This window comes from Globicephala melas, chromosome 1 (assembly GCF_963455315.2).
Source record: "Globicephala melas chromosome 1, mGloMel1.2, whole genome shotgun sequence".
Classification (NCBI taxonomy): Eukaryota; Metazoa; Chordata; class Mammalia; order Artiodactyla; family Delphinidae; genus Globicephala; species Globicephala melas.
In genome coordinates this window covers 49,916,879-49,941,351 of record NC_083314.1, presented here as the reverse complement: position 1 = coordinate 49,941,351, position 24,473 = coordinate 49,916,879, and the positions used below count along the sequence as shown (strand labels likewise).

At 34.6% G+C, this 24,473-nt stretch overlaps 1 protein-coding gene across 1 annotated transcript in view; it reads left to right on the top strand.

Annotated features, from left to right (window-relative positions):
• CEP350 (centrosomal protein 350) overlaps positions 1-24,473 on the top strand; it is a 139,700-nt gene that overhangs the window by 39,013 nt on the left and 76,214 nt on the right. Inside the window, exons 13-22 of the mRNA XM_070043864.1 lie at positions 1,108-1,258; positions 2,660-2,832; positions 9,936-10,122; positions 12,489-12,706; positions 13,173-13,336; positions 16,910-17,020; positions 17,482-17,622; positions 18,840-18,976; positions 20,155-20,277; positions 23,525-23,694. Coding sequence (XP_069899965.1) covers positions 1,108-1,258; positions 2,660-2,832; positions 9,936-10,122; positions 12,489-12,706; positions 13,173-13,336; positions 16,910-17,020; positions 17,482-17,622; positions 18,840-18,976; positions 20,155-20,277; positions 23,525-23,694 — 1,575 coding nt within the window. The remainder of the gene's footprint in view (positions 1-1,107; positions 1,259-2,659; positions 2,833-9,935; positions 10,123-12,488; positions 12,707-13,172; positions 13,337-16,909; positions 17,021-17,481; positions 17,623-18,839; positions 18,977-20,154; positions 20,278-23,524; positions 23,695-24,473) is intronic.

Sequence of the window (24,473 nt, the reverse complement as noted above, 5' to 3'; positions counted from 1 at the left end):
TTTACTGTGACCAGAGTTATATATTTAGATAGAAAATAAGTATATTTCTTAAAACAGTGATTTGTGTGTGAATCACTGGAAATATAGTGGTCAAGGATTGAGAGGGGCAACTGCAGTAACATTTCTAATGTGGAAACAGATCTATTACTGTTTGTCAAAACTAATTTTAAAAACAGACTTTGAGAGTAGTGTAGCTATATATTTGGATCCTGAAACAATAACTTTTAAAGTTCCCTTCTTATCCCTGAAATCCTGCAACACAACTTTTCCTTTTCTGTGGTGGCCTCAATTCCTTCAAGTCCCTTTCTCTGTTCTTCTACTGTAGGTGGATTCTACACATCTTATGCTAGTATAACCTTAGAATTCCCAGGTTGGAGAGTGAGGCTGAGCCCTAAGTCAGCCATGGATACTGTGGTTTTTCATTTCCATCAACATATCTGACAAATGAATTGATTTCATCTGTTCAGCTTATGCTTAATTGGGTATCCCATTGCATTTTCCTAGAATTTATATTTAGCCACTTTGGTATGATCTTGTGCAGACCTATATGTGCTTTTGATCTCTTTTGTTTAACACTTATTTCTATAGGTGATAGTTTTAAGGTTCTTTGCATATTAAAGTTCTTTTGGTTATAGCAAAGTGCTTTTAAATCAACACCCTCCATTTTTTTTTCACAAGGAAGTTGGATTTGTCCTTAAATCCTTCTGTTAGATTTTCATTAAGATATTATACTGAAATGTTTAGAGTTGAAATGATCTGTTATCTGGGATTTGTTTCAAAGTAATATTTGGGGAGAGTTACAGATGGAGGGAATAGGAAGTTTAATTGAAACTAGATTGGTCATGTATTGATAATTGTTAAAGGTGGGTGATGGATGCACTGGTTTCATTATATGATTCTCTCTACTGTCATGTATGTTTGAAAATTTCCCTAATAAGAAGTTAAAAATGTATTGTTAGGTATAAAGATAACTTGAAAAGAAGCCCTAATGAAAGCAAACTAAAATGACCCTAAATCTGTGTTGTTAATCTCCAGGTTATGGAATGCGTTGCTTATAGTTTTTTAAATTTTTGTTTTAAAACACATTTTAATTATTACTTTTGACAGGATTTGAAGACAGGTTGGAAAGAGGAACATCAGCATCACGGTCTTTGAATGCCATCACAACCCCTCTAAGCAGCATTTCATATGAAGATGATTTTGTCTCCTCTGCAGGGAGTGGGACTTTGACAGAAAAAAAGTCAGCTCTTGAACCCAAGTAAGAAGAATATGTTGACAATATGGAGCAAAATCTGAAGAGTGAGAAAAATGTACAAATGAGAACTATGGTCTGAATATTTGTCAAATTTTCCTTGTTTAAAGATAGCATAGTGGTTATTAAGAGCGTGGGCTCTGGATCCAGACTGTGTGGGTTTAAATACTGGCTTTCCTAATTATTAGTTGTTTGTCTTTGGGCATATTGCTTAATTTCCCTGTGCCTCAGTTTTCTTCTCTGTTAAAGTGTTATGAATATTCAGTGAAATACAAAGTATGTAGAACAGGGCCTGGCACATAATAAGCAAAATACAGGTTGTTAAAGCAATCTGTGAATCCCCAGTAGAGATTAGTATTGGGAAAACTATCCCATGGTATATTAATATGAGATGATTAAGAAATGGTTTTCTGTGATAGAATTGAAGATGACTAGATAGACCCTTGACTTCATGATCCTAAGTAATCAGTAAATTTTTTTATAATTGGGATAACATCTAAAATTTTGCAAATCTTTGAAAAATAGCAACATTATAACATTAATATTTATTGAGCACTTAATGTACAAGGCACTGAGAGGACTGAGTGGGCTTTACCTGTATTAACTCATTCTTACAATAGCCTGATATAAGTATTTTTGTTATTATTCCTACTTGAGAGAGGAAACTGAAGCACTAAGGTTGTTACTTGTACAGCGTCATATAGTAAGTGAATCAGATTTTGCCAGAGAGAATTTCCTCCCTAAATTTTGTTACCATACAAAATAATCTGTAATTATTCACATGCAGTGTAACTTTCTTCACAAATTACAAATTGTAATGCACATAAAATTATTGGATGATCTTTTAAAAATTAGTTATATCTAGCTGGATTAATGAAAATAAATATTATTAAGATTATAGCAGGAGAAGTATAATTTTAAATTTTGAACTTTAAAGAAAAGACTAATTTTTAAATCAAGACTTGCAAGGATTTAATTGTATTGACATTTAATATCACCAGTCAATATGATTTATTGCATTTTTTTCTCAGTTGAAGTAGAGCATATTAAATTATTGTTCCCTATAAGATTATCAGAAGGAAGTTAATAAATTATAAGTTTGAATAGAAATTGAGGCCACATTTTTCAGTATCCAACATTATATTTTTTTCTCTTATGTGTCTGAATTACCCATTTTTATTGGTTTCACTTCAGTAAAAAACTGCCTGAGACTTTTCTCAGTAATAAATTGAGCCATAGGGAATAATCCAGGTTTCTGGTAGTAAGAAACCAAGAAAAATGGAAAGCGTGTTTGATTATAGTTATATTCTCCTTGTGACTAAATAGATTTTAAAATATCTATAGTTTGAGCTGTGATTTGAGACTTTTTATTTCTTGCTTTAACCACTATTACTTATTCTTTGACAGTATTGGTAGTAACAGTTTAGGCGTTCAGGAGGATCATTCTAGCAGAAAGTCTGCCTATGATCTTTCCTCTGTGGATGTTACCTCCCAGCACTCATCAGGGGCCCAGTCTGCTGCGTCATCTCGTTCATCTTCTTCTTCTAAAGGAAAGAAAGGAAAAAAGGAAAAGATAGAATGTAAGTGGAATTCTACATGGTAATTTTTTTCTCTTACCAGTGACTTTGTGATAGTGATCTAAAGTTATGATTTCATTTCATAAGTTAGATGAATTCTTTATGATAATGTAATTGGCTTTCATATTTATCATTACAACAATACCTTTTGATATATGACATTATAAATCTTACGCTTAGTACAAAAGGAATACATTAACAATGATAAAAAATTAAGGATTGTAGATAAATAATCATGCAAGAAACATAAATCCCTATTGATTCTTCTGCTCAGAGGTAACTACTATTAATGTTTTTGATGCCTATTTTTCCAGTATATACATAAAATCAGGCACACTCCCACATACATTTTTATTTAAAAAACAGAAGTGAAATCATATTGTCTTGCAAGTCCTTTTTTTTTTTTTGCGGTTCGCGGGCCTCTCACTGTCGTGGCCTCTCCTGCTGTGGAGCACAGGCTCCGGACGCGCAGGCTCAGTGGCCATGGCTCACGGGCCCAGCCACTCCACGGCATGTGGGATCTTCCCAGACCAGGGCATGAACCCGTGTCCCCTGCATTGGCAGGCGGACTCTCAACCACTGCGCCACCAGGGAAGCCCTGCAAGTGCTTTTTAAAAAACTTTATATCATGTACATTTCTGAGTGTTATTGAATAAATATAATACTCAAGTTTCCTTATCTATAAAATGAAGATGATAATAGATGCTTTATATGGTAATTTCGAAGCTTACGTATAATGCGTACATCTCATTTGCTCTGTAAGCCTAGAGGTGAGAAGATAACAGTAATTAGGCAAAGGCTTCTTAAGCTCACCGGATGGTCCCTAGGGAATGATTTTGCCTCCAAAACTATTTTTTCTGATAGTAAAAAATTGCTCATTGAGTTAAAAAAAAAAAAAGGGGGGGAGGAGAAATCTGTAAATATAGAAAATATTTAAAAATTAAAAATCACCTGTATTCCCTCTACCTAGAGATAACCAATGTTAACATTTTTTTAGGTTTTATTTTAGTTTATTGTGGTAAAATATACATAATGTAAACTTCATCATTTTAACCATTTTCAAGTGTACAATACAGTGCTGTTAAGCACATTCACAGTGTTGTACAACCATCGTCATTACCTCATTCCAGAACTTTTTCATCATCCCATTGCTGAAACTCTGAACCCATTAAGCAGCAATTTCCCTTTCCTGCCTTCCCTGAGCCCCTGTTAACCACTGTTCTTTCTGTCTCTATGAAATTGACTACTCTAGGTGCTTCATATAAGTGGCATCATGCAATATTTGTCTTTGTGTGTCTGGCTTATTTCATTTCACATAATGTCTTCAAATTTCATCCATGTTGTAGCATGTGTCAGAATGTCCTTCCTGAATAATATTCCATTATATGTATATACAACGTTTCGTGTATTCTTTCATCAGTTGATGGATATCTTGATTGTTTCAACCTTTCGGCTATTGGGAATAATGTGGACATGAACACTGGTGTGCAAATACTGTTTGAATCCCCACTTTCAGTTCTTTTGTGTATATACCCAGTTGTAGACTTGCTGGATCAAAAGGCATTTCTATATTTATTTTTTTGAGGAACTGCCATACAGTTTTCCATAGCAGCTACAACCTTTTACATTCTCACCAGTAGTGCACAAGGGTTCCAGTTGCTCCACATACATACTAAAATGACCCTTGTTGTTTTCTGGGTTTTTGTTTTTTTTGAAGAACAGACATTCTAATGGATGTGAAATGTTAACATTTTTAGTAAGAATCCTTCTAGACAATCAGTAGGCATATGTAAATAGAAAACGTTACATGTACAAGATCACATTTTATGCGATTCTTTTTTATGTTAGTGGGTTACAGATGCCTTTCTGTGTTAGTAAATATGGATAACCCTTTGTAGTGACTACCTAGTGTTCTGTTATTTGAATATATTGTAATTTATTTAGCCAATTCCCCATTGCTAGACATTTAGGTTCTTTTTTTTTTTTTCCTATTATAAACACTGCTGCATTGAATATCCTTACAAATGCATCTTTATGCATTTGATCTGGTTCTTTCCTTTAAGAGAAAATCCTAGAAGGGAGATAATGGGACACTGAGTATGCTGTGCTTAAAATTTGGATACATTTTGCCAAATAGCTCTTCAGAAAAGCTAGTGCCACTTTATATTTCCAATGTGAGAGTGCTAGGAATAGATTCTTTTTAAAATCATTTACCTAGTATAATTCTCTTGCAGATTGGAAGTGTTCTGAAAGTCTTTGGCAGGAACATTAGACATCATTTTATCAACACTTCCCAAAGCCTGTCTTTTCTTGTGAAATACTGATTCAGTGCAATAGGCTGTTTCATAAGTATTCTGAGGATAAAAGAGCTCCATGGTTCCATAAACTTGGGAAAAGCCTTTAGAGTGAAACAGGTTTCTTTCTTGCAGGGTTCATCAACACTTTTATTTTTTTTCTTTTAATTTTTTACAGCTGTATTAAGGGATAATTGACAAATAAAATTGTAAGGTAATTAAAGTGTACATCGTGATGATTTGATATACATATATATTGTGAAAGAATTCCTTCCATCTAGTCCATTAACTAACACATCCATCACTATATATATATATTGGTGAGAACATTTAAGTTCTACTCTCCTAGCAGATTTCAATTATATGATACGGTGTTATCAACTACAGTAACCATGTTATACATTAGATCCTTGGACCTTATTTATCTTATAGCTGAAAGTTGGTAATCTTTTACCAATATCTTCCTATTTCCTCTACCCCTGACAACTACTTTTCTACTCTGTCCTTTTACGAGTTTGGATTTTTTAGATTCCACATATAGGTGATATTATACAGTATTTGTCTTCCTCTGTCTGACTTATTTCACTTAGCACAGTGCCCTCAAGGTCCATCCATGTTGTCACAAATGGCAGGATGTCCTTCTTTCTCATGGTCGAATAATATTCCATTGTATATGTACCACCTCTTTATCCCTTCATCCACTGATGGACGGTTGTTTCCATATTTTGGTTGTTGTGAATAATGCTGCAATGAACATCAGAGTGCATATATATTTTCGAATTAGTGTTTTCATATTCTTTGGATAAAATCCCAGAAGTGGAATTGCTGGATCATATGGTAGTACTACTTTAGTTTTTTGAAGAACCTCCATACTGTTTTCCCTTTAGAAAACTGTCTATTCAGTTCCTTTGCCCATGTTTTAACTGGATTGTTTGCTATTGAGTTGTGTGAATTCTTTATGTATTTTGGATATTAAGCCCTTATCAGGTATATGATTTGTAAGTATTTTGCCATAGGTTGTCTTTTTATTTTGTTGATGAAGACAAAATGTGGAAGTTTTTTAGTTTGATGTAGTCTCACATATTTATTTTTGCTTTTGGTGCTTGTGCTTTTGGTGTTCATCAACACTTTTAATGTGCTAATATGGATTATTTATTTTAGGATGAGGATGAGGCTATAGTATGAAGTATTTTTCAAATTTATTTGACCACAGAATCAGTTCTTCTGTCAGCATGTTACATTAGAATTGAGCAGAATATGTTTTGGGAAATGCTGATCTTGCTCAAAAATGCCGATCTTTGTTATGTTAGTGTCTCACCTAAGGTTACTAACTAGTTACTGGCGAAGCCTAGATTCTGGCTTCTAACTCCTGAATCAAGTGTACCTTCTACTGCAATATATTGTACAAGTTAAGATATCATGATATATTAAATATATGAGTATAAACAATATGATTCAGTATAGGTTTTAAAAATTATAATCTAAAACTTGGTTAGATGAAATACAGGTACTGTTTTTGGCTTTCAGTTTCCCTGATCCCTCTCACAATGCCTTAAAAAAAAAACATATATTTTACTTCCCACAGCATCAACTTAAACTTAGTACTTTATCCCAGAGTTCTGAGATGTGTAAATTTTGTTGTATATGCTCCATCTGGTGGTGGAAAAGATTGTCTGCATGCTCACTCAGCTCCTTCCCAATGTAGTTGAAAATAGTTGATAGATTAAAGTGGTAATCATAAGAAAAAATTATTTATCTTAATTTAACTTTAAAACATATACTTTCCTTTGGCAGTCTTTTAAACTGTGGGCAAACGTTTTCTTTGCATATAGGTCCCTTGTTTGGAGTTTAGGTCTTTCTTGCTTAGACCATTATATTGTCTACAATTTCTAGTTTTTTGAAATCAAGAACAATTTTTCAGTTGTATATTTATGTTTGAAAAAATATATTAAATGAATGAAGTGTTTTTATTATAAGAGTGCGTCTGTATTATGGAAAATTTAGAGATAAACAGTATTAACAGCTTGCTTCTAGCCTAGGGATCATGAATAGATTTTAGATTATAGAATCCTTTCTCACTGATTAATAATCATCTAGATTATTTGTGTGTTTTTCTCCCCATTATGATAATGCAGTCAGCATATTTAATTCATTGTATATATCTTTACATAGCTTCCTAGGATGAATGACTATGAGTCAGGTGGAATTTCTGAGTCAAGGGCTTGGCTGGAAAATGATTTGTATATATTTTTTGAGTTGTCCTCAAGAAAGGATATATGAGTTTGCACTCCCATGAAAATGGTTTATGAATATTATTTCCTGTGCGTACTGAATGACACTCAAGGTTTCATTACTTTAAAAATATTTGCTAATCTAATAATGAAAAATGGCATCTCATTGAAGTGATTGGCATTTCTTTGATTGATAGTTGGCTTTGATATTTCTCATATGGTAAGACTGTTCTCCTTTTTCCTTTTTTAAACCAAATTTTAATGAAAAATTGTTACCTTATTACTATCACTACAGCATAATATAGCATAATTTTTAAATTAACCTATTTTTTTATTGGTAAAAATAGCTAACATAAAATTTGCCATTTTAACCATTTTTAAGCATACCATTCAGTGGCATTAAATTTATTCACACTGTTTGCAACGAAGTTTCACTACCATAGGTCTCCAGAACGTCTTCATCCTCCTGTACTGAAACTCTGTACCTATTAAACAGTGACTCCCTATTCCTCCCTCTCCAGCCCCTGGCAGCCACCGTTCTACTTTCTGTCTCTATGAATTTGACTAGGAAATTTAACCATTGTTAGGTGTCCAGTTCAGTGGCATTAAGTACATTCACACTTTTGTGCAACTATCACCATTTTATCCATCTCCACAACTGTTTTGTTATCCCAGACTGAAACTCTATACCCACTAAATAATAACTCTCATTTTCCCCTGCCTTTAGCACCTGGTAACAGCTGTTCTACTTTGTGCATCTCTATGAATTTGCCTACTCTAGGACCTCATATAGGTGTATAATCATACAGTATTCGTTCTTTTGTGACTGGATGGCTTATTTTACTTAGCATAATGTTGTCAAAGTTCATCCATGTTGTAGCATGTGTCAAAATGTCCTTCCTGGGCTTCCCTGGTGGTGCAGTGGTTGAGAGTCTGCCTGCCGCTGCAGGGGACACGGGTTTGTGCCCCAGTCTGGGAAGATCCCACATGCCGTGGAGTGGCTAGGCCCATGAGCCATGGCCGCTGAGCCTGCGCATCTGGAGCCTGTGCTCCTCAACGGGAGAGGCCACAACAATGAGAGGCGCACGTACTGCAAAAAAAAAAAAGAAAAAAGTCCTTCCTTTTTAAGGCTGACTAATGTTTCATTGTATGTATATACCATGTTTTGTTATTGCAGTCATTGTTGAAGGACACTTGAGTTACTTCTGTCTTTTGGCTATTGTGATTATGCTGCTGTGAACATGGGTGTGCAGCATAATTGTTTTTTTCTTTACTTTTCCATTTTCTTTTGATCTTTAACCATATATCTGCATTAAAATTTTTTTTAACTGTCATTAAAATGTGCACATGATTCTTTTTTCTGCTTTTTTTTTTAACCTAGCAAATATTTTTCTGTGCTGCTATTGAAACATATCATCAAGATGAACAATGCCCTAGACTTAGAGTCATGAGGCCTGGATTTATGTCCCATTTCTGCTATCGACTGTGTATCCTTAAGTTATTTAGCCTCATAGATCTCTAGTTAACCTCATCAGCAAATTAATTATATGGTACCCACTTCATAAGGTGTTTAAGAGCAATAAGGTAATATATATGCAGTGCATTTTAAATTACAGAGTGCTATTTAAATATTCAAGTTACTATTATCTATGTAATATAGACAATTCTATTGTTGGAAATGTAGGTTGAAATTTTTTTTTAATTAACTTATTTTTGGCTGTGTTGGGTCTTCATTGCTGCGCACGGGCTTTCTCTAGTTGCGGTGAGCGGGGGCTACTCTTCGTTGCAGTGCTCGGGCTTCTCATTGCGGTGGCTTGTCTTTGTTGCAGAACATGGGCTCTAGGCACGTGGGCTCAGTAGATGTGGCTCTCAGGCTCTAGAGCGCAGGCTCAGTAGTTGTGGTGCATAGTTGTTCCATGGCATGTGGGATCTTCACAGACCAGGGCTCGAACCCATGTCTCCTGCATTGGCAGGCGGATTCTTAACCACTGCGCCACCAGGGAAGTCCCGAAATTTTTTTAATTTTAAAGTTATGCATTGAATGTCACGCACAATTTGTGTTTTGTTTGTTTCAATAATCTCCTTAAGATACCCCTGTAAGTAAGATTATTCTTAGAGAATATGAACAGTTTTATGAATCTGGCTACTTAGTTCTTGCCATAGAGTTTTTTGAAAGGATTATGGTAGTTCAGTTGGCAGTTGATACCATTTTTCGCTTACCTCTGGGTTTTATCCTTAAAAAATTTCCTTTTGGTTACTTTTTTATAGGGATAGAATAGTACTTCATTCTTGTTTAATATGTTTGTCTTTCTTTTTAAACGTTTGATCTAAGAACAATTTATTTTTTAATAGCAAGTGGGAGATATTGATGGAAGAAATTTCACTTTGCTTAAATGGAAGCAAAGAATGAAGAACTGCTTTATCTTACATATGAAAAACAAAATTTTTTAAAGTCCATTTTAAGATAGTCTGTACTTTTTGTTATTTGTACTTTTTGTTATTTTATTGAAATCTAGATATCAGTTATCTCTCAGTAGCTTCTAATATTGGGAATCAGTTTTATAAGAAATTTACTTTACAGGGCTAGATTCACTCACTGGAAATATTCAGAACTCACTTCTTGATGAAGAAAAAGTACACTCTAGTTCAGAACGTGGCTCTCATCAAGGAAAGAAATCTGGGACCAGTAGCAAACTTTCTGTTAAAGATTATGAGCAGACTCTTGACACTGATAGCACTTTGGAGGATCTTTCTGGGCATTCTTTGAGGTAAAGTAATGCATATTTTATACTGTAATTCATATTTAATTAAAGTTACAATATCATTGATGTTCAGAGAATTCACTTAATAAATTTATGTTTTTTTGTGGTTTTGTTCATAGCTCTAGTCGTTATCTATATTTTAGAATATAGTCATCTCTCACCTAAACAATTACAACCACTCCCACAGGAATTCTCTGCCTCTAGCACAACCTACCTTTCTATTCTAAATGCCATTGCCACAGTTGTTTTCTTGACTCAATCCTTTGACCAAGCAACTACTCTCCTTAGGGTACTCTGGGAGCTCACAGTTACCCCAGAGATCAACATTAAGAGCTTAACTTTATTTGAAGTGTTATCACTAGGCTACCAAAGACTTATCTTATTTCCTTTGTTTATACAGTTTTCTTCTCAACTGTATTCTTCCACTCTTTAAACACAACCACTTAGTGTTCTTTTGGTATCATTGTTTATTTGTACCTCTGAACTTTTCTCTTCTGCTCCACTTAATAGATGACTCAAGCAGATTTTGAAGTCTCACTCTTACATTGATTATGGAACTTGTACACTCTGTTTTTTTACTTCTTTTTAATATCATAATATATTATGCACTTAGCCTATTGCTTACACATAACTATTGCTTTATGTACAGTTCCTACTCTGTCTCCATGACTTTTTATCTGCTGCACTGGTTTTGTCCTTCTGGAAATTTAAGCTCTGAGAAGACATGAATATTTCTTTTTTATTTTAAAACTATGTGCTTTTTCTAGTACAGTGTCACATACAGATAATCATTTTTAATGCTTTCATGTTGCAGATAATGCTGTATCATTAATACCATCGTTGCTATGTTTAAAGTTGAATTTTAATTTCTTTGTCAATGATTTTGGAATTCAGAAAACTTTACCTTTCCTTAAGAGATACTCTGATGATTTAATTGGCAAAATCTACCAAGTTAAACATTTCTGAAACAGAATCCATAGCCAAATAAGTTGATAAATGCCCCATACTGTAGTCTAGACCCCCACTTTTCCACCTGTGGAGATTCACAGTGGATAAAACAATTTGAGGTTTTGATACAAAGGAGTCCAGATTTTTAAAAAATTATTTAGCCTATTTTTTTCTTAACTTACATGGCTGTAGACACTGTCTACACACTCTTTCCCTTTGTTTCCTTTTTATTTTTTGGAAAACTTAACTAACATCATTGGAAACGCTAATCTGGGGAAGTCTCTGCAGAACAAATATAAATACATCTTGTAAAACCATAAGGTGAGATTCAGACAGAGTAGTTTGTTTTGATGTTGTGTTGGAATTCTTTCATGGAGATCTATTAGGAGACAGAAGTAATGATAATTCTTTTTATGTTCCATAAATGAAATTGTCAGACTGTTAAAAATGTATTTCTCTAAACCGTCAGTAGAAAATTAAAGGTCACTGGAAACAAGTGAGTGCCTCTCAAGACTACTTTTATTCAAATATTTAAATGCTGGTATAAGAGAAATGTTTACCTTTGAAAACCATCTCATAGTTTTATTAAAGCTAAAAGTAAGCTTGCTTTAGTATGTTGAAATATGCTAACTGCTAACATGCTTTATAGGGTATTTGAGTAATTTAGTCAGTAAATAAATGGTTAGTGCAAGGCAGCATGCTTCTTGTTATGAGAAACAATACTTTTAATGAGCATAATTTCTCAAAGAGGGGCTAGACATGTGCCTTGTGTCCTTGAGTTGTTTTCATCAAATTGGTATGACAGGTTACTTCTTAGAAAGTTCAGGAAAGAGCTATAGCATTAAAAAGTGGACAGAAACAAATGGACATATATAAAGTATTTAGAGATGGTTAGTATGAAAAATTTTTGCTGTGACTTTTTGGTTAAGAGGAATAACGAATAATTTTTGTCATTTAAACATTTTTAACACAAAATGGTATTTTATTCTCTTTCAGAGATATATTTTAAGATGTTTTTTATAAAATAGGCTTGACCTTGCCTTTTTGTATGGTTGTAATTTTATAATTGCTATATAAACTCCAAGTATTCTAGAGGATTTTGCCTGATACTACAATAAGTGATTCATGATAAATGTACATTGTAGAGGAAAGAGTTAAGTGCCAATTTAATCAAGAGACTCCTTTTCCATATTATTTTGGGCAGGGTTTGTCCCTAGCTTGTTCCCCACTGTAAATCTAGCAGTAAGAGGAGTATTCATAGTCATTCACTCAGCATAGCGACTCGGTTAAATGAATAAATGCCTGAATCACAGCTTTTTAAAGCTAATGTTAATAAAGTTATGCATGTTGTTCTTATTAATTGTTTAGATGGTTCTTGAAGTAGTTTTCCTTTCTATAATGTCTTTATGAAACAAAACTTCTAGTGTCTCATCAGACAAGGGAAGATCACAGAAAACTCCAACTTCTCCCCTATCTCCAAGTTCCCAGAAATTGTTGCAGTTTGACCTTCCAGGAACTTCATTAGAAAGATCTAAATCCTCAATAGTAGTGACTCCAACTATAACAGGATTTAAGCCTAATGCAACTTTTGCTGATACGAACCTGGCTGCCAGCAGAACGACAGAGATGGCTTCAACACCAGGCAAGTAGATCCATGCAGCTGTAAATTAAAAAATAAGGTATTAATTTTTTTCTGAAAATTTCTTTTCTTTCAATTAAACCATAGAGAAATGTTGTTTCAAGTGAATGCAATTACTTTTTGAAAACAAAAATTGTGCCTGAAAATAAATATTGAAAAGCGTGAGAGATTCAATAGTGGTGACTTTTCCCATTTTGCCAGCATTATTCAAAAGACACTTGAAAAATGTATCCCATATATGTACTCCTAAGTGTTCACAGGTATATATGTATTATGTACACATGCATGTATGTGTGCTCATCCACACATAAAAGAAGTAACTATTAAGAAACATTGTACTAATAAGTCACTCTCTTTCCTAAAGAGGAAAGCAGACTTGTTTTTGGACCTTAAAATGAGAAATGAATTTTAGAAATCTGAGATGTAATTTCATGTGAACTTTGATATTTGACAATTATATGCCTTCCAGGTTCTAAGCGCTTTTCTCCTGCTGGCCTCCAGCATCGTATGGCAGCAGAACTCAGTTACTTGAGTGCCATTGAGGAGTCAGTGCGCCAACTATCAGATGTAGAAAGAGTTAGAGGCATTTCACTTGCTCAGCAGGAGAGTGTGTCTCTGGCTCAGATCATAAAGGTATTTGTGGAGTTTTCTGCATTTTTTTCTCTTTTCTTTGCTATTCCAAATACTTTTAATGATGAGTTAAAAAAACAACAACTTTAACTTGCCAAGTAGAAAAAAATAGTCTGTCATACAGTACCTATAAATAACCCTGAGAAAAACTACCATATGCTAAAAAGATAATTAAACATGCAGTATTTGGCAGCAGAACAATAATACAATCATTCTCTTTCAAATACTTCATTTTCCACATTCTCTACATTTTTCATGACTGTGAAAATCAGCTTATCAAACATTTTCAATATTTTCTCTTTTTTGTGACAGGTCAGAAATGGTTGAGTTTTTGTTTCTTTGTTTTGTTTTTTAATACTTTATTTGTACTAAAAAGAAAAGTTTCTGAGATCTAAGTATTTGGTAATGCCAGGATAATAGGACTTTCCCTTAGCTAACAAAAATCCAGTGTTCCTTGGTGGGAATGCTATTGGTATATATATTTTTAAACTGAAGTAGTATTTAAATATAATAAAATACACAGAATTTAAGTGTATAATTTGATGAATTTTGAACATGTAACAACCATCCTAATCAAAATATAGAACACTTCAGTCACCCAGAAGTTTTACCCAGGCCCCTTTTCAGTTAATCTCCCCTCCTAGAGGCAATTAGTATTCTGATTCATATCACCATAGTTTATTTTTGCCAGTTCTAGAACTTCATAAAATGGAAGTATACTTTGTACTCTGTTGTGTTTAGCTTATTTTATGCAATATAACGTTTTTAAGATTAATCCATGTTATTGCATCCATGGTGTTGCTTTTGGTTTTTTTGCTGAGTAACATTCCATTGATGAATATATCACAGTTCATTTATCCATTCTCCTGTTGATGTACATTTGTATTATTTCCAGTTTTTGGCTACCATAAGTATTCCTGCTCTGAACACTTTTTTTGCAATGCCCTGTATACAACACGTATTTTTATTTTTCTTGCCTAAATAGCTAGGAGTGTAATTGCTTGGGTTAAGTGTATGTTTAACTTTATAAGAAACTGCCATTCTGTTTTCCAAAATAGTTGTAACATCTTATACTCTGACAGCAATATATGAGAGTTCTAGTTGTATTATATCTTTGCTATCATTGTGTATTGTAGTGAGAGTGAAGTAGTATCTCACTGTGGTTTTAATTTGCATTTCTTTTATGATTGATGAGATTGATCTTTTAGTATATTTATTGATCAAACTTATGTCTTCTTTTGTGAATATCTGTTCAAATCTTTTGCCTATTTCATGATTGGGATGTCTTACTTATTGAGTTGTAGGAGTTCTTTATATATTCTAGAAACAAGTCTTTTTCAGATATATCTCAAATATTGCTTTTCATCCTTGATTTGCCTTTTCATTTTTTTAAACTATGTCTTTTGAAGAGCAGAAGATTTTAATTTTGATGAAATCTAGTTTTTAATTTTTTTCTTTTATGGGTAGTGCTTTTTGTATTCTAAGAAAACTTTGCCTGCCCTAAGATATTAAGGTACTCTAACAAAGATATTCTTTTATTTTTTCCCCAAAGCTTTATAGTTTTGGCTTTTATATTTAAGTGTGTGAACCATTTCAAGTTAATTACAGGTTGTGAGGAAGGGGTCAAAGTTAAATTCTTTCCTCCCATATGGATGTTTGGTTGTTCTAGCACCGTTTTCTTCAATTACCTTGGTACCTTTATCAACATTTAAGTAATCATTTATGTGTTGGTCTGTTTCTGCACTCTGTTCTTTTCCATTGACTTATTTGTCTAGTACCATACTGTTTTTCTAGTACCTTACTATTTTACTATAGCTTTATTAGTACCATACTATTTTTGTTTCTTTTTTTTTCAATTAAAAAAATTTTTTATTGGAATATAGCTGATTTACAATATTGTGTTAGTTTCAGGTGTACAGCAAAGTGAATCAGTTATACATATGCATATATCCACTCTTTTTTAGTTTTTTTTTCCCATTTAGGCCATTACAAAGTATTGAGTAGAGTCCCCTGTGCTATATAGTAGGTCCTTATAGTAGGTCCTCTATTTTATATATAGTAGTGTGTATATGTCAATCCCAATCTCCCAATTTATCCCTCCCCCATAGTGAGTCTTGAAATCAGGCTGTAATTACTCCAACTTTGTTCTTCTCAAGATAGTTTTGGCTATTCTACGTTTTTGCATTTCTGCATAACTTTTAGAATTAGTTTGTCAGTTTCTACAAAAAATTTTAAAAGCCTGGTGGCATTTTGATTTGAATGACGTTGAATCTATAGATCAGTATGAGGAGAATTCACATATTAACAATATTGCATCTTCTAGTTCATGAACATAGTATCTTTTTCTGTTTGTTCAGATTTTTAAATATTTCTCTCAGCAGTGTAATTTTCAGTGTAGCGGTCTTACACATTTTAAAAATTATTCTTAAATATTTTATGTCTTTTGATAATAAATGATTTTTTTTTCAATTTCATTTTCTAGTTGTTCCTCTTAAAATACCAATAGATAGTTCGTTTGTATGGAACTGTTCAACCTTCCTACATTCCTCCCAATAAATAACAATAGTGCTGTCCATTCATTGTGACAGTAAAAGCTCTCCAGACATTTCCAAATGCTCACTGGTGGACAGTGGAGAGGGGCTGATACCAACTTTATTTAAAAAAATCACTGGATTGAGGAAATGGCCCTATTGCAATTGTCATCCTTTCCTTGAGATCTGAAAAACCGCTGACGTTATCTACCATTTTAGGGATACATTATATCTCTGGGTTTCCAAATACGGACAGGGTATTGTATGACTTTATATACAGCCTTACCACCTTTAGAGAACCTATATTATTTAGCACTATACCAGAAGAAATGAAAATATATAAATTTATAGATAACATCGTATGGAATAATTGTAAGAAAGAGTCCTGTTGAGAAGGAGACGTTTTGGAGGGCAACATTTTTATGAAGCTGCTCCTTCAAAGTCAAAATAAAGGAATCATAAAATTGTGAGGGGTGGGCTTCCCTGGTGGCGCAGTGGTTGGGAGTCCGCCTGCCGATGCAGGGGACGCGGGTTCGTGCCCTGGTCCGGGAGGATCCCACGTGCCGTGGAGCGGCTGGGTCCGTGACCCATGGCTGCTGGGCCTGTGCGTCCGGAGCCTGTGCTCCGCAGCGGGGGAGGCCACGGCAGTGAGAGGCCCGCGTACCACCAAAAAAAAAAAAAAAAAAAAATTGTGAGGGGTGAAGCATTATCTTTATTCTTATATTTAGGATGTTTTAATCTCCTCCAAAGAGTTAGGTACCATAGCTTTTCTTTTAAACCAGCTTTTTGATATGAGTTCTTAGTCGTGCATGTCTTGGAAATTTTTTATATTACTACATTATTTGATACACAGTAGGTGGTCACTAAATATTTAGATAAATGGTAAATGGTTGATGTCTCCGCTATTTCCTGTCTTTCCTTTAGGCTCTGATTAGTTGCTTCAAAAGATCTGTGTTAGGAAAACAGCATTCTATTTAATTTAGTTTCTGCACTGAAATAGATTAGTGTCTTAGAATTAATAGTTGATCATTTCTTTATTTTGAAGGCACAGCAGCAACGCCATGAAAGAGACTTGGCCCTTTTGAAATTGAAGGCTGAACAAGAGGCTCTGGAGTGTCAGAGGCAATTAGAAGAAACCCGAAGCAAAGCAGCTCAGGTAGCTTCTTTTGCAAATTTCTGTCCTTGAAATCACTTTAGTATTCTTTTAGTTATATAGGAATAAAAAGGAAAGATGTAAATAATAATGTTTTAGTACATTATACCATATGAGTTAATTTCATGTCATTTGATTCTTGTAGCAACCCTGTGAAATTAAGTAGTCAAGGCCTATCCCCAGTTTAGAGAAATGGAAACTGAGGTATACAGTAGTTACTTGTCTACAGACACATCAACTTGTGAACAGTGGAGTTAAGACTTAAACTTCAGCAGTGATTTTAAGATTCCAGATTTTAAAATCTAAATTTTAAGACATGAAATCAAGATAGTAGTCAAAGGTTTTGGGTTTTCTTTTCCTCAAGGCATTTGATCCATGAAACAAATTTACAAGTTAAAACTAATGTGGGTGGGATGAGACTGAGACATAAAGTAAGTTCTCTTTTCACCCTCTTTTATTAACAGGTCCATGCGGAATCATTGCAGCAGGTGGTTAAATCACAACGGGATGTAACTGAAGTCCTGCAGGAAGCAACTTGTAAAATAGCTGCTCAGCAAACAGAGACTGCTCGCCTGACCACAGATGCAGCACGCCAGATCTGTGAGGTGAGAGCCACTGAGAATGCTTTTCCTTTTAGTTCTTTTTAGTCAGTCTGATTACCTTTGGTCTTAGCAGTCATGGGTTTCTAACATCTAGTGAATGCATACTTTTGATAAGTGACTTTCAATGAGGGCCATACCCTATAGAAATGAGGCATCATTTATTGTAGTGTGTTGTCCATGTGAACGATATAGGGGGCAGAAAAAAGACGCAGAAGAACTCTATATTTTGGCCCCTGAGTAAGCTTTTTAAAAAAATATTAATTTTATTGATGTGTAATTTACAAACAATAAAATATATCCATTTTAAGTATACAGTTTTATGAGTTTTGACAGATATAGGTATCTATATATATTTCTTTATTGTATCTATCTATTCCTCTGAACACCACCATAATCAAGAAATAAAACTTTTAAGAGTATTGGAAATATTCTTTCATGCCTTTTGCAGTCAGTCCCCAATCTTAGTCCCACGGAACCATGGGTCTGTTTTGTATGAAGATGTTTCATTGTTACCCAGAGTGATATTAGTGTCCTTTTTTTTTTATTATACCAAAGATAAAGCCAGAAATAGTTTTACTGCTTTCTCTATATAGGATATCATAATCTATAAAGTTACAGTTTATTTTAGCAGTTACTATTTAGGACTGTTTGTGAAATGATTCTGTTATTAAAAAGCCATGAACCTACTATATGATGGGTACCATGGGGTTGTGCAAATAAGTATAAAGTCTCTTTTCTCAAGAAAATTTTAGATTACAATTAACAGAGATTTCAAAAACACTTCAATTCGTCAAAGCAGTGATTGAATAAATACCAAATGAGTAATACATGGCAATAATGGCTAAGCATAGGGAAGATGTACTTCACATTGTTGGTCAGAAAAGACTTAGATAGGAAGTTCTAATTGAATTGATTCTTGAAGGAAGATTTAATTTTTGGTTTACTGTGGCTTATTTTGGATTTGAAGGTTTTCTGTCTAATAATTCATAGATTGTTATAGCTGGGTGAAACCTTAGAAATCATGTGGTCTAGCTCTATTTTTATAAGGAAGTTGTTGAAACTTAAAGAGTCTAAATGACCTGCCCACAATATTTTACCTAATATGGCAGAATTTGCTTGCTCTCAATCCAGTGATCTTTCTAAGACACTCTGCTCACTCTCAGTTCTTCTGTGATGTTACCTTTTTATATCTACTTTGCCTTGTGTGTGTTCATATTTAGATGGCAGAGTTGACTCGAACTCATATCTCAGATGCCATCACTGCTTCAGGAGCTCCCCTAGCAACGCTATATGACCACCAGCGGCAGTATGCTCCAGACTTCGTGAAACAACTAAGGACAAGAGCTGAAACAGATAGGTTAATATCCAGTCATTCAGCAAATATGTCATGAGTATCGTGTCCCAGGCACTGTTGTGGGTACTGGAAATACAGTTATGGGCATACAGTCTCGTGGGGAAGAGAGACATTAATCAAATATCCTTTAAGTGAATGAACACTTACAAATTAAGCATTATGAAAGAAAGGAACATATGTCTTTGAGATATACAACAAAGGAGTTTGAATAGCAAGGAGGTCAGAGAAGGTTTTCCTGAGGAAGTAAAGCTTATGGTGAGATCTAGTGGATGAAAGGGAGTCAGTGATGTAAAGGAGGTAAGGAATAGGCAGGTCAATACATGCAAAGGTGGAGCAGAGGATGAAGGAAGACCAAAGTGACTGGGGGCAAAGGGCAAAGAGGAGAATGGTAGGAGATGATGCAGGGATCAGATTATGGTAGAACTTTTCAGATCTTATGGATTTTGGAGTTTATTTTAGGAGCAATGTAAAGTCATTGGAGAGTTTTTTAGGCAGGGCTGGGTGATGTCATGTTTATGTGTACTTTTTTAAAATAAATTTATTTTATTTATTTATTTTTGTTTGCATTGGGTCTTCGTTGCTACACGCTGGCTTTTTTCTAGTTGCGGCGAGTGGGGGCTACTGTTGAGGTGCGTGGGCTTCTCATTGTGGTGGCTTCTCTTGTTGCGGAGCATGGGCTGTAGGAGCGCGGGCTTCAGTAGCTCTGGCACGTGGGCTCAGTAGTTATGACTCAGGGCTCTAGAGTGCAGGCTCAGTAGTTGTGGTGCACGGGCTTAGCTGCTCCGCAGCGTGTGGGATCTTCCCAGATCAGGGCTTGAACCCGTGTCCCCTGCACTGGCAGGCGGATTCCTAACCACTGCACCACCAGGGAAGTCCCATATGTGTATTTTTTTACATCACATTTTGACTGTCTCTAATTCATAGATTTTAATTCTCTATTCACATTCATTGATACTTGGGGTGATTTGTGTTTATTTCTCCTAATAAATAGAAGATATTCTTTAATGTGTTGTACACTTTTCTGTGAGCAAATGCCTTTCTTTCTCAAATACTTTGCAACAGTTATTTCATAATTTCTATTCATTCAATATTTTATCTCATGTTAATATTAAGCAGTACTTAAAAATCTTTCTCTTGTTTGAGACTTTAAATGTTTTAATCAGTTTTTATTTTCTTTGTAGGAAAAGTCAATCTGGTCCACTCTCTCAGAGTAAAGAAGGGACCCTTGACTCCAAGCATCAGAAGTTTTCTCCTTCATATGATAGTTATTCTGAGTCTTCAAGACACAAGAATCGCGATAGAAGGTAAAAAGACTTTGATTTAATAAAGTCTGATAAATGGCTTAGACATTGCTTGTTTTGGATTCCTTAATCTTGTTTCTTTAAGCGAAATAGTGTCTTCCCTTCTGTTCTGGCTTCCCCATTTAATTAGCTGATTTACAAAATAGTTGTTCCATGTAATAATATAGCTACCATTCCTTGACAGTCGACATTGTACAAGTACTGTGTAAGTTGTTCTTCCTGCATTTAATCTTCACAACAATCTTCCAAGACAGATATCCTCTTTTTATAGATAAGGGAACTGAGGCTCATGAAGATGTTAAGAAACTCACCCACAGTCACATAGCTAGCGGCACACCAAGGAATTGAACCATGGTTTGTCTGGCTCCAAAGCATGTTGCTTTGCTGACATCCATATTTTTTGACATTTCTATATGTACTAATTTTTATCATTATGAAAGAAGATTGAATACTTTGTCCTTGTACTTGGCACAAGTATTAACATCTATAATTTTCAATTGTGGTTCTGTCCTTGGATTAAAAGGTTTTAGAGGCCTCTTTCCAGCATTCTTAGAGGTAGGATACCTATATTGTCAAAGTATACTAAAGCCTCAATTTAAAAATTAAATCATGAGACTAAAAAACATGAAGATTAATGTGGGGTAAGTACCAGCAGTTATTAAGTACTTACTCTGTGTCTGGAACTATATGACTTTCATTTAACCTTCACTGACACTTAATTTAGGCCATCATCTGAGTTACTGCAGTGGACTCCTAATAGGTTTCCCTGTCCTGTAACCTTTTTCCACTTCATACATTAACCACATGGCAACCAGAGTGATTTTTCTAAAATTTGCAGCCAATTGGTTACTTACCTGTTTGAAACCTTCAGTGTTTCCTCAGAGCCACTTAGTATAGTGTGAAAGTCCCTTTATTATTAAGTCTTTAGTCTATCTCCAGCCCTGTCACTTGGCATTTCCCCTCTTACCATATTCTACTGGTTCTAACTACTTCCATTTCTCTGAAGAGCCATGCTCTCTTTGTCTCCTGTGCCATTACATATGATGTACCTTCTTTCTGGACCCTCCCCACTCCATTTCATTTAGTTTACTTTTACTTGCCCTTTAAGAATCAGTATTACCCCTCATCTGCTTTAGAGATCCCTTCTGTGTTCTCCCACAGCACTCCGTGTAACTATTACAGCCTTTATCACCTTCTATATTGTCACTCCTTTACTTATCACTTGTAGACTAGACTTGGAGTTCTTTGAGGGCTTCATTTTCATCATCCCCAAAAGAAACCCTGTACCCATTAACAGTCACTTCTTATGTCCTTTTCCAGCCTCTGGTGACAGCTAATCTACTCTCTATTTCTATTTTATATGGATTTTTATCTGTTTTGGACATTTCATATAAATAGCATCATACAATGTGTGGTTCTTTGCTACTGGCTTCTTTGACTTACCATAATGTTTTCAAGGTTTGTCTATCATGTATCAGTACTTTATTCCTTTATATAGCCAAATAATCTACTGCATGTATATACCACAGTTATCCATCAGTTGATGGACATTAGGATTGTTTCCACTTTTTGGCTCTTATGAATGGTGCTACTGTGTACATTCATGTACAAGTTTTTGTGTGGTCATGTGTTTTCGTTTCTCTTGGGTATATACTTAGGAAAAGGATTGCTGGGTCATAATAGTAACTCTGTTTAACATCTTGAAGATATGCCAAACTGTTTTCCAAAACAGCTGCTCCATTTTACATTTTCACCAGGAATATAAAAATTTTCCACATCTTTACCCACACTTGTTGGTAGGCTAATGAAGACTGTGTCATTCTTGTATCCCCAGAGCTTAACGAAATGCCTGGCACATAGTAGGCAATCTACTACATGTTTATTGAGTGAATGGTGTGTAACTGCTAAGTGGAAGAATTGAGATTAACCCCATATCCTACTGACTCCAAAGCACTTGCAGTCTCCTGCATTCTGTCTTTTACCTTATAGCTTTATTATACAGTTTATCCTTTCGAAAACATTTATTAAGCCAGACAAATAATTGCGCAATATTCTGATAAATACTATCGTAGAAATATGCACAAAAAAACAGTATAAACACAGAGACAGACCTTCCTTGGGAGTGGAGAAGGGGTCCACAAACAATTTGCAGAAATGATACTTCAACTGAGTCTTGAATTCATTAGGCAGAGAGGGAAGGAAGGGCATGTCACAAGAGGAAATAGCTTATTCAGAGGATCTCAAAACCTGGCTTATGATTGGCTATATATTTATCTTTAGTGAATGGATAAATTAAGGAAAGCAAAGAGGGAGGAAGGAAAACACTGAACTTGAAAACAAGTTCACTAAGCATTTGGAAATTTGAGGCTTAAAGTCAGGGGAAGGGTGGAGCTAGTGATACAGATTTGAGGCTCATTCCAAATGATAGCAGTTGAAATTATAGAGGTGCATAAGATTGTCCAAGGAGAGTATATAGCATAAAGGAGAAAGGAACCAAAACCAAAACCCTAGGAAGCACAGTCATTTTAAGAAAAGGTAGAAAAATTAAAAGGACGCGAAAGAAACACAGGAAAACTTGCTAGGGAGATAGGAAGAGAAGCAGGTGGGAGTAGAGTCAGGGAATATAAGAAAGGAGAACCCTTTTATTTATCATTTAATTTTGATATAATTTCAAGCTTACAACAACTTTGCAAGAATAATATAAAGTTCCCAAATATCTTTCATCCAGGTTACCCTAGTGTTAACACTTTACCACATTTGCTTTAGTGAACTTTTAAAAAAGGAGATAAGAGGTTCATACCTCTGATATTGTAGAAAAAGAAATTATCTATTGGATTTGACAATTAGAGTTTAGGTGGAGTTTACAAGAACCGTTCCAGTAGAGTAGTTGGGAATTGAAGCAGACTGCGATAAATTATGAGGTTTGTAATTTAACAGCAGATAGAAGCCTCTTTTCCCAGTAGATTGATTTTAAAATGAAAGGAAAAAAGGGAGTGATAGCCTGAGAATAGTGGTTCCCCATTATGACTATTTAAAAGTGAAACCTTCCTTTCTTCTACTCATCTTTCCTGAAACAATTTCTTCTCAGACTTACGTCTACGTAGCATTTTTATGTTTTACATCTTTCGTCATTTCATATGTTGATCATAAGGCACATTTCCTTGGCCAGATAAGTTTACTTTGAAGTTATGATCCTTATTTTGTTACCTTTATTTTTTTTCTGGTTTGTTTCCATAATATCCTTAAACAGGAGTAGTAGTGGTAGCAGCCGTCAAGAAAGTCCTTCAGTTCCATCTTGTAAGGAAAATGAGAAGAAACTTCATGGTGAAAAGATGGAGAGTTCTATTGATGAACAGGTCCAGACTGCTGTGGATGATTCTCTACGAAGTGATAGTGTACCATCTCTTCCCGATGAGAAAGGTAACTTTCTTTGCACATGTATGTATAATCATTGTTTGGGGAGGCTTCCAGAACCCTTTGAGATATTTGTGACTGAACTAATTAATATAATTAGGCAAGGTTTTATGTCTGATATTAAATGTATTCAGGTGAAACTGTTTGAAGGCCATACACCATACCAGTAGTAACCTTGCTAATATTTTACATGGTTGTGTGTCATGATTCTGAGGGGAGGCAAGACTAAATCTAGGTGATCATGCATGTGAATGGAATATATACTCAGTACTGAAAAAAATTCCTTTTATCCTATTGTAGATGTGTAACGGGATCATAAAAAGGAGAATACATTATTAGAACTTTAAATTTTAAACAATATAATAAGGTACAATTTCTTATAAATGATAACATCAGATATATTAAATAGATTAAAATTCATTACTTTTCCTGGATCATAAATTAAAGCTGTACTCCTATCAAATCATGGGTAGTAAATAATATAGCAAAGAAAACAGAATCTGGCAACAAATGGCACCTTTAAGACATTAAGTTGGTAAATTAATGGCCTCCATTCTAGATTTATTTTTTAAATAACTGGTCATTAAGTAGTGCTTTTGATTGATAGTGTAGAACCGTAGTCTTCAAAGCAGGATAGGCAAAACAGTCTTTGGAGTGTAAGAAGAAAATATTTAAATTAAAAATTTTTTCATCCTTTAAAACTCTTTTCTGTAAATTTTATAGTGACTATAATATAGGGATATAGTAGTCTATAGTTACGGCAGCCCTAGCTGATTAATACAGAT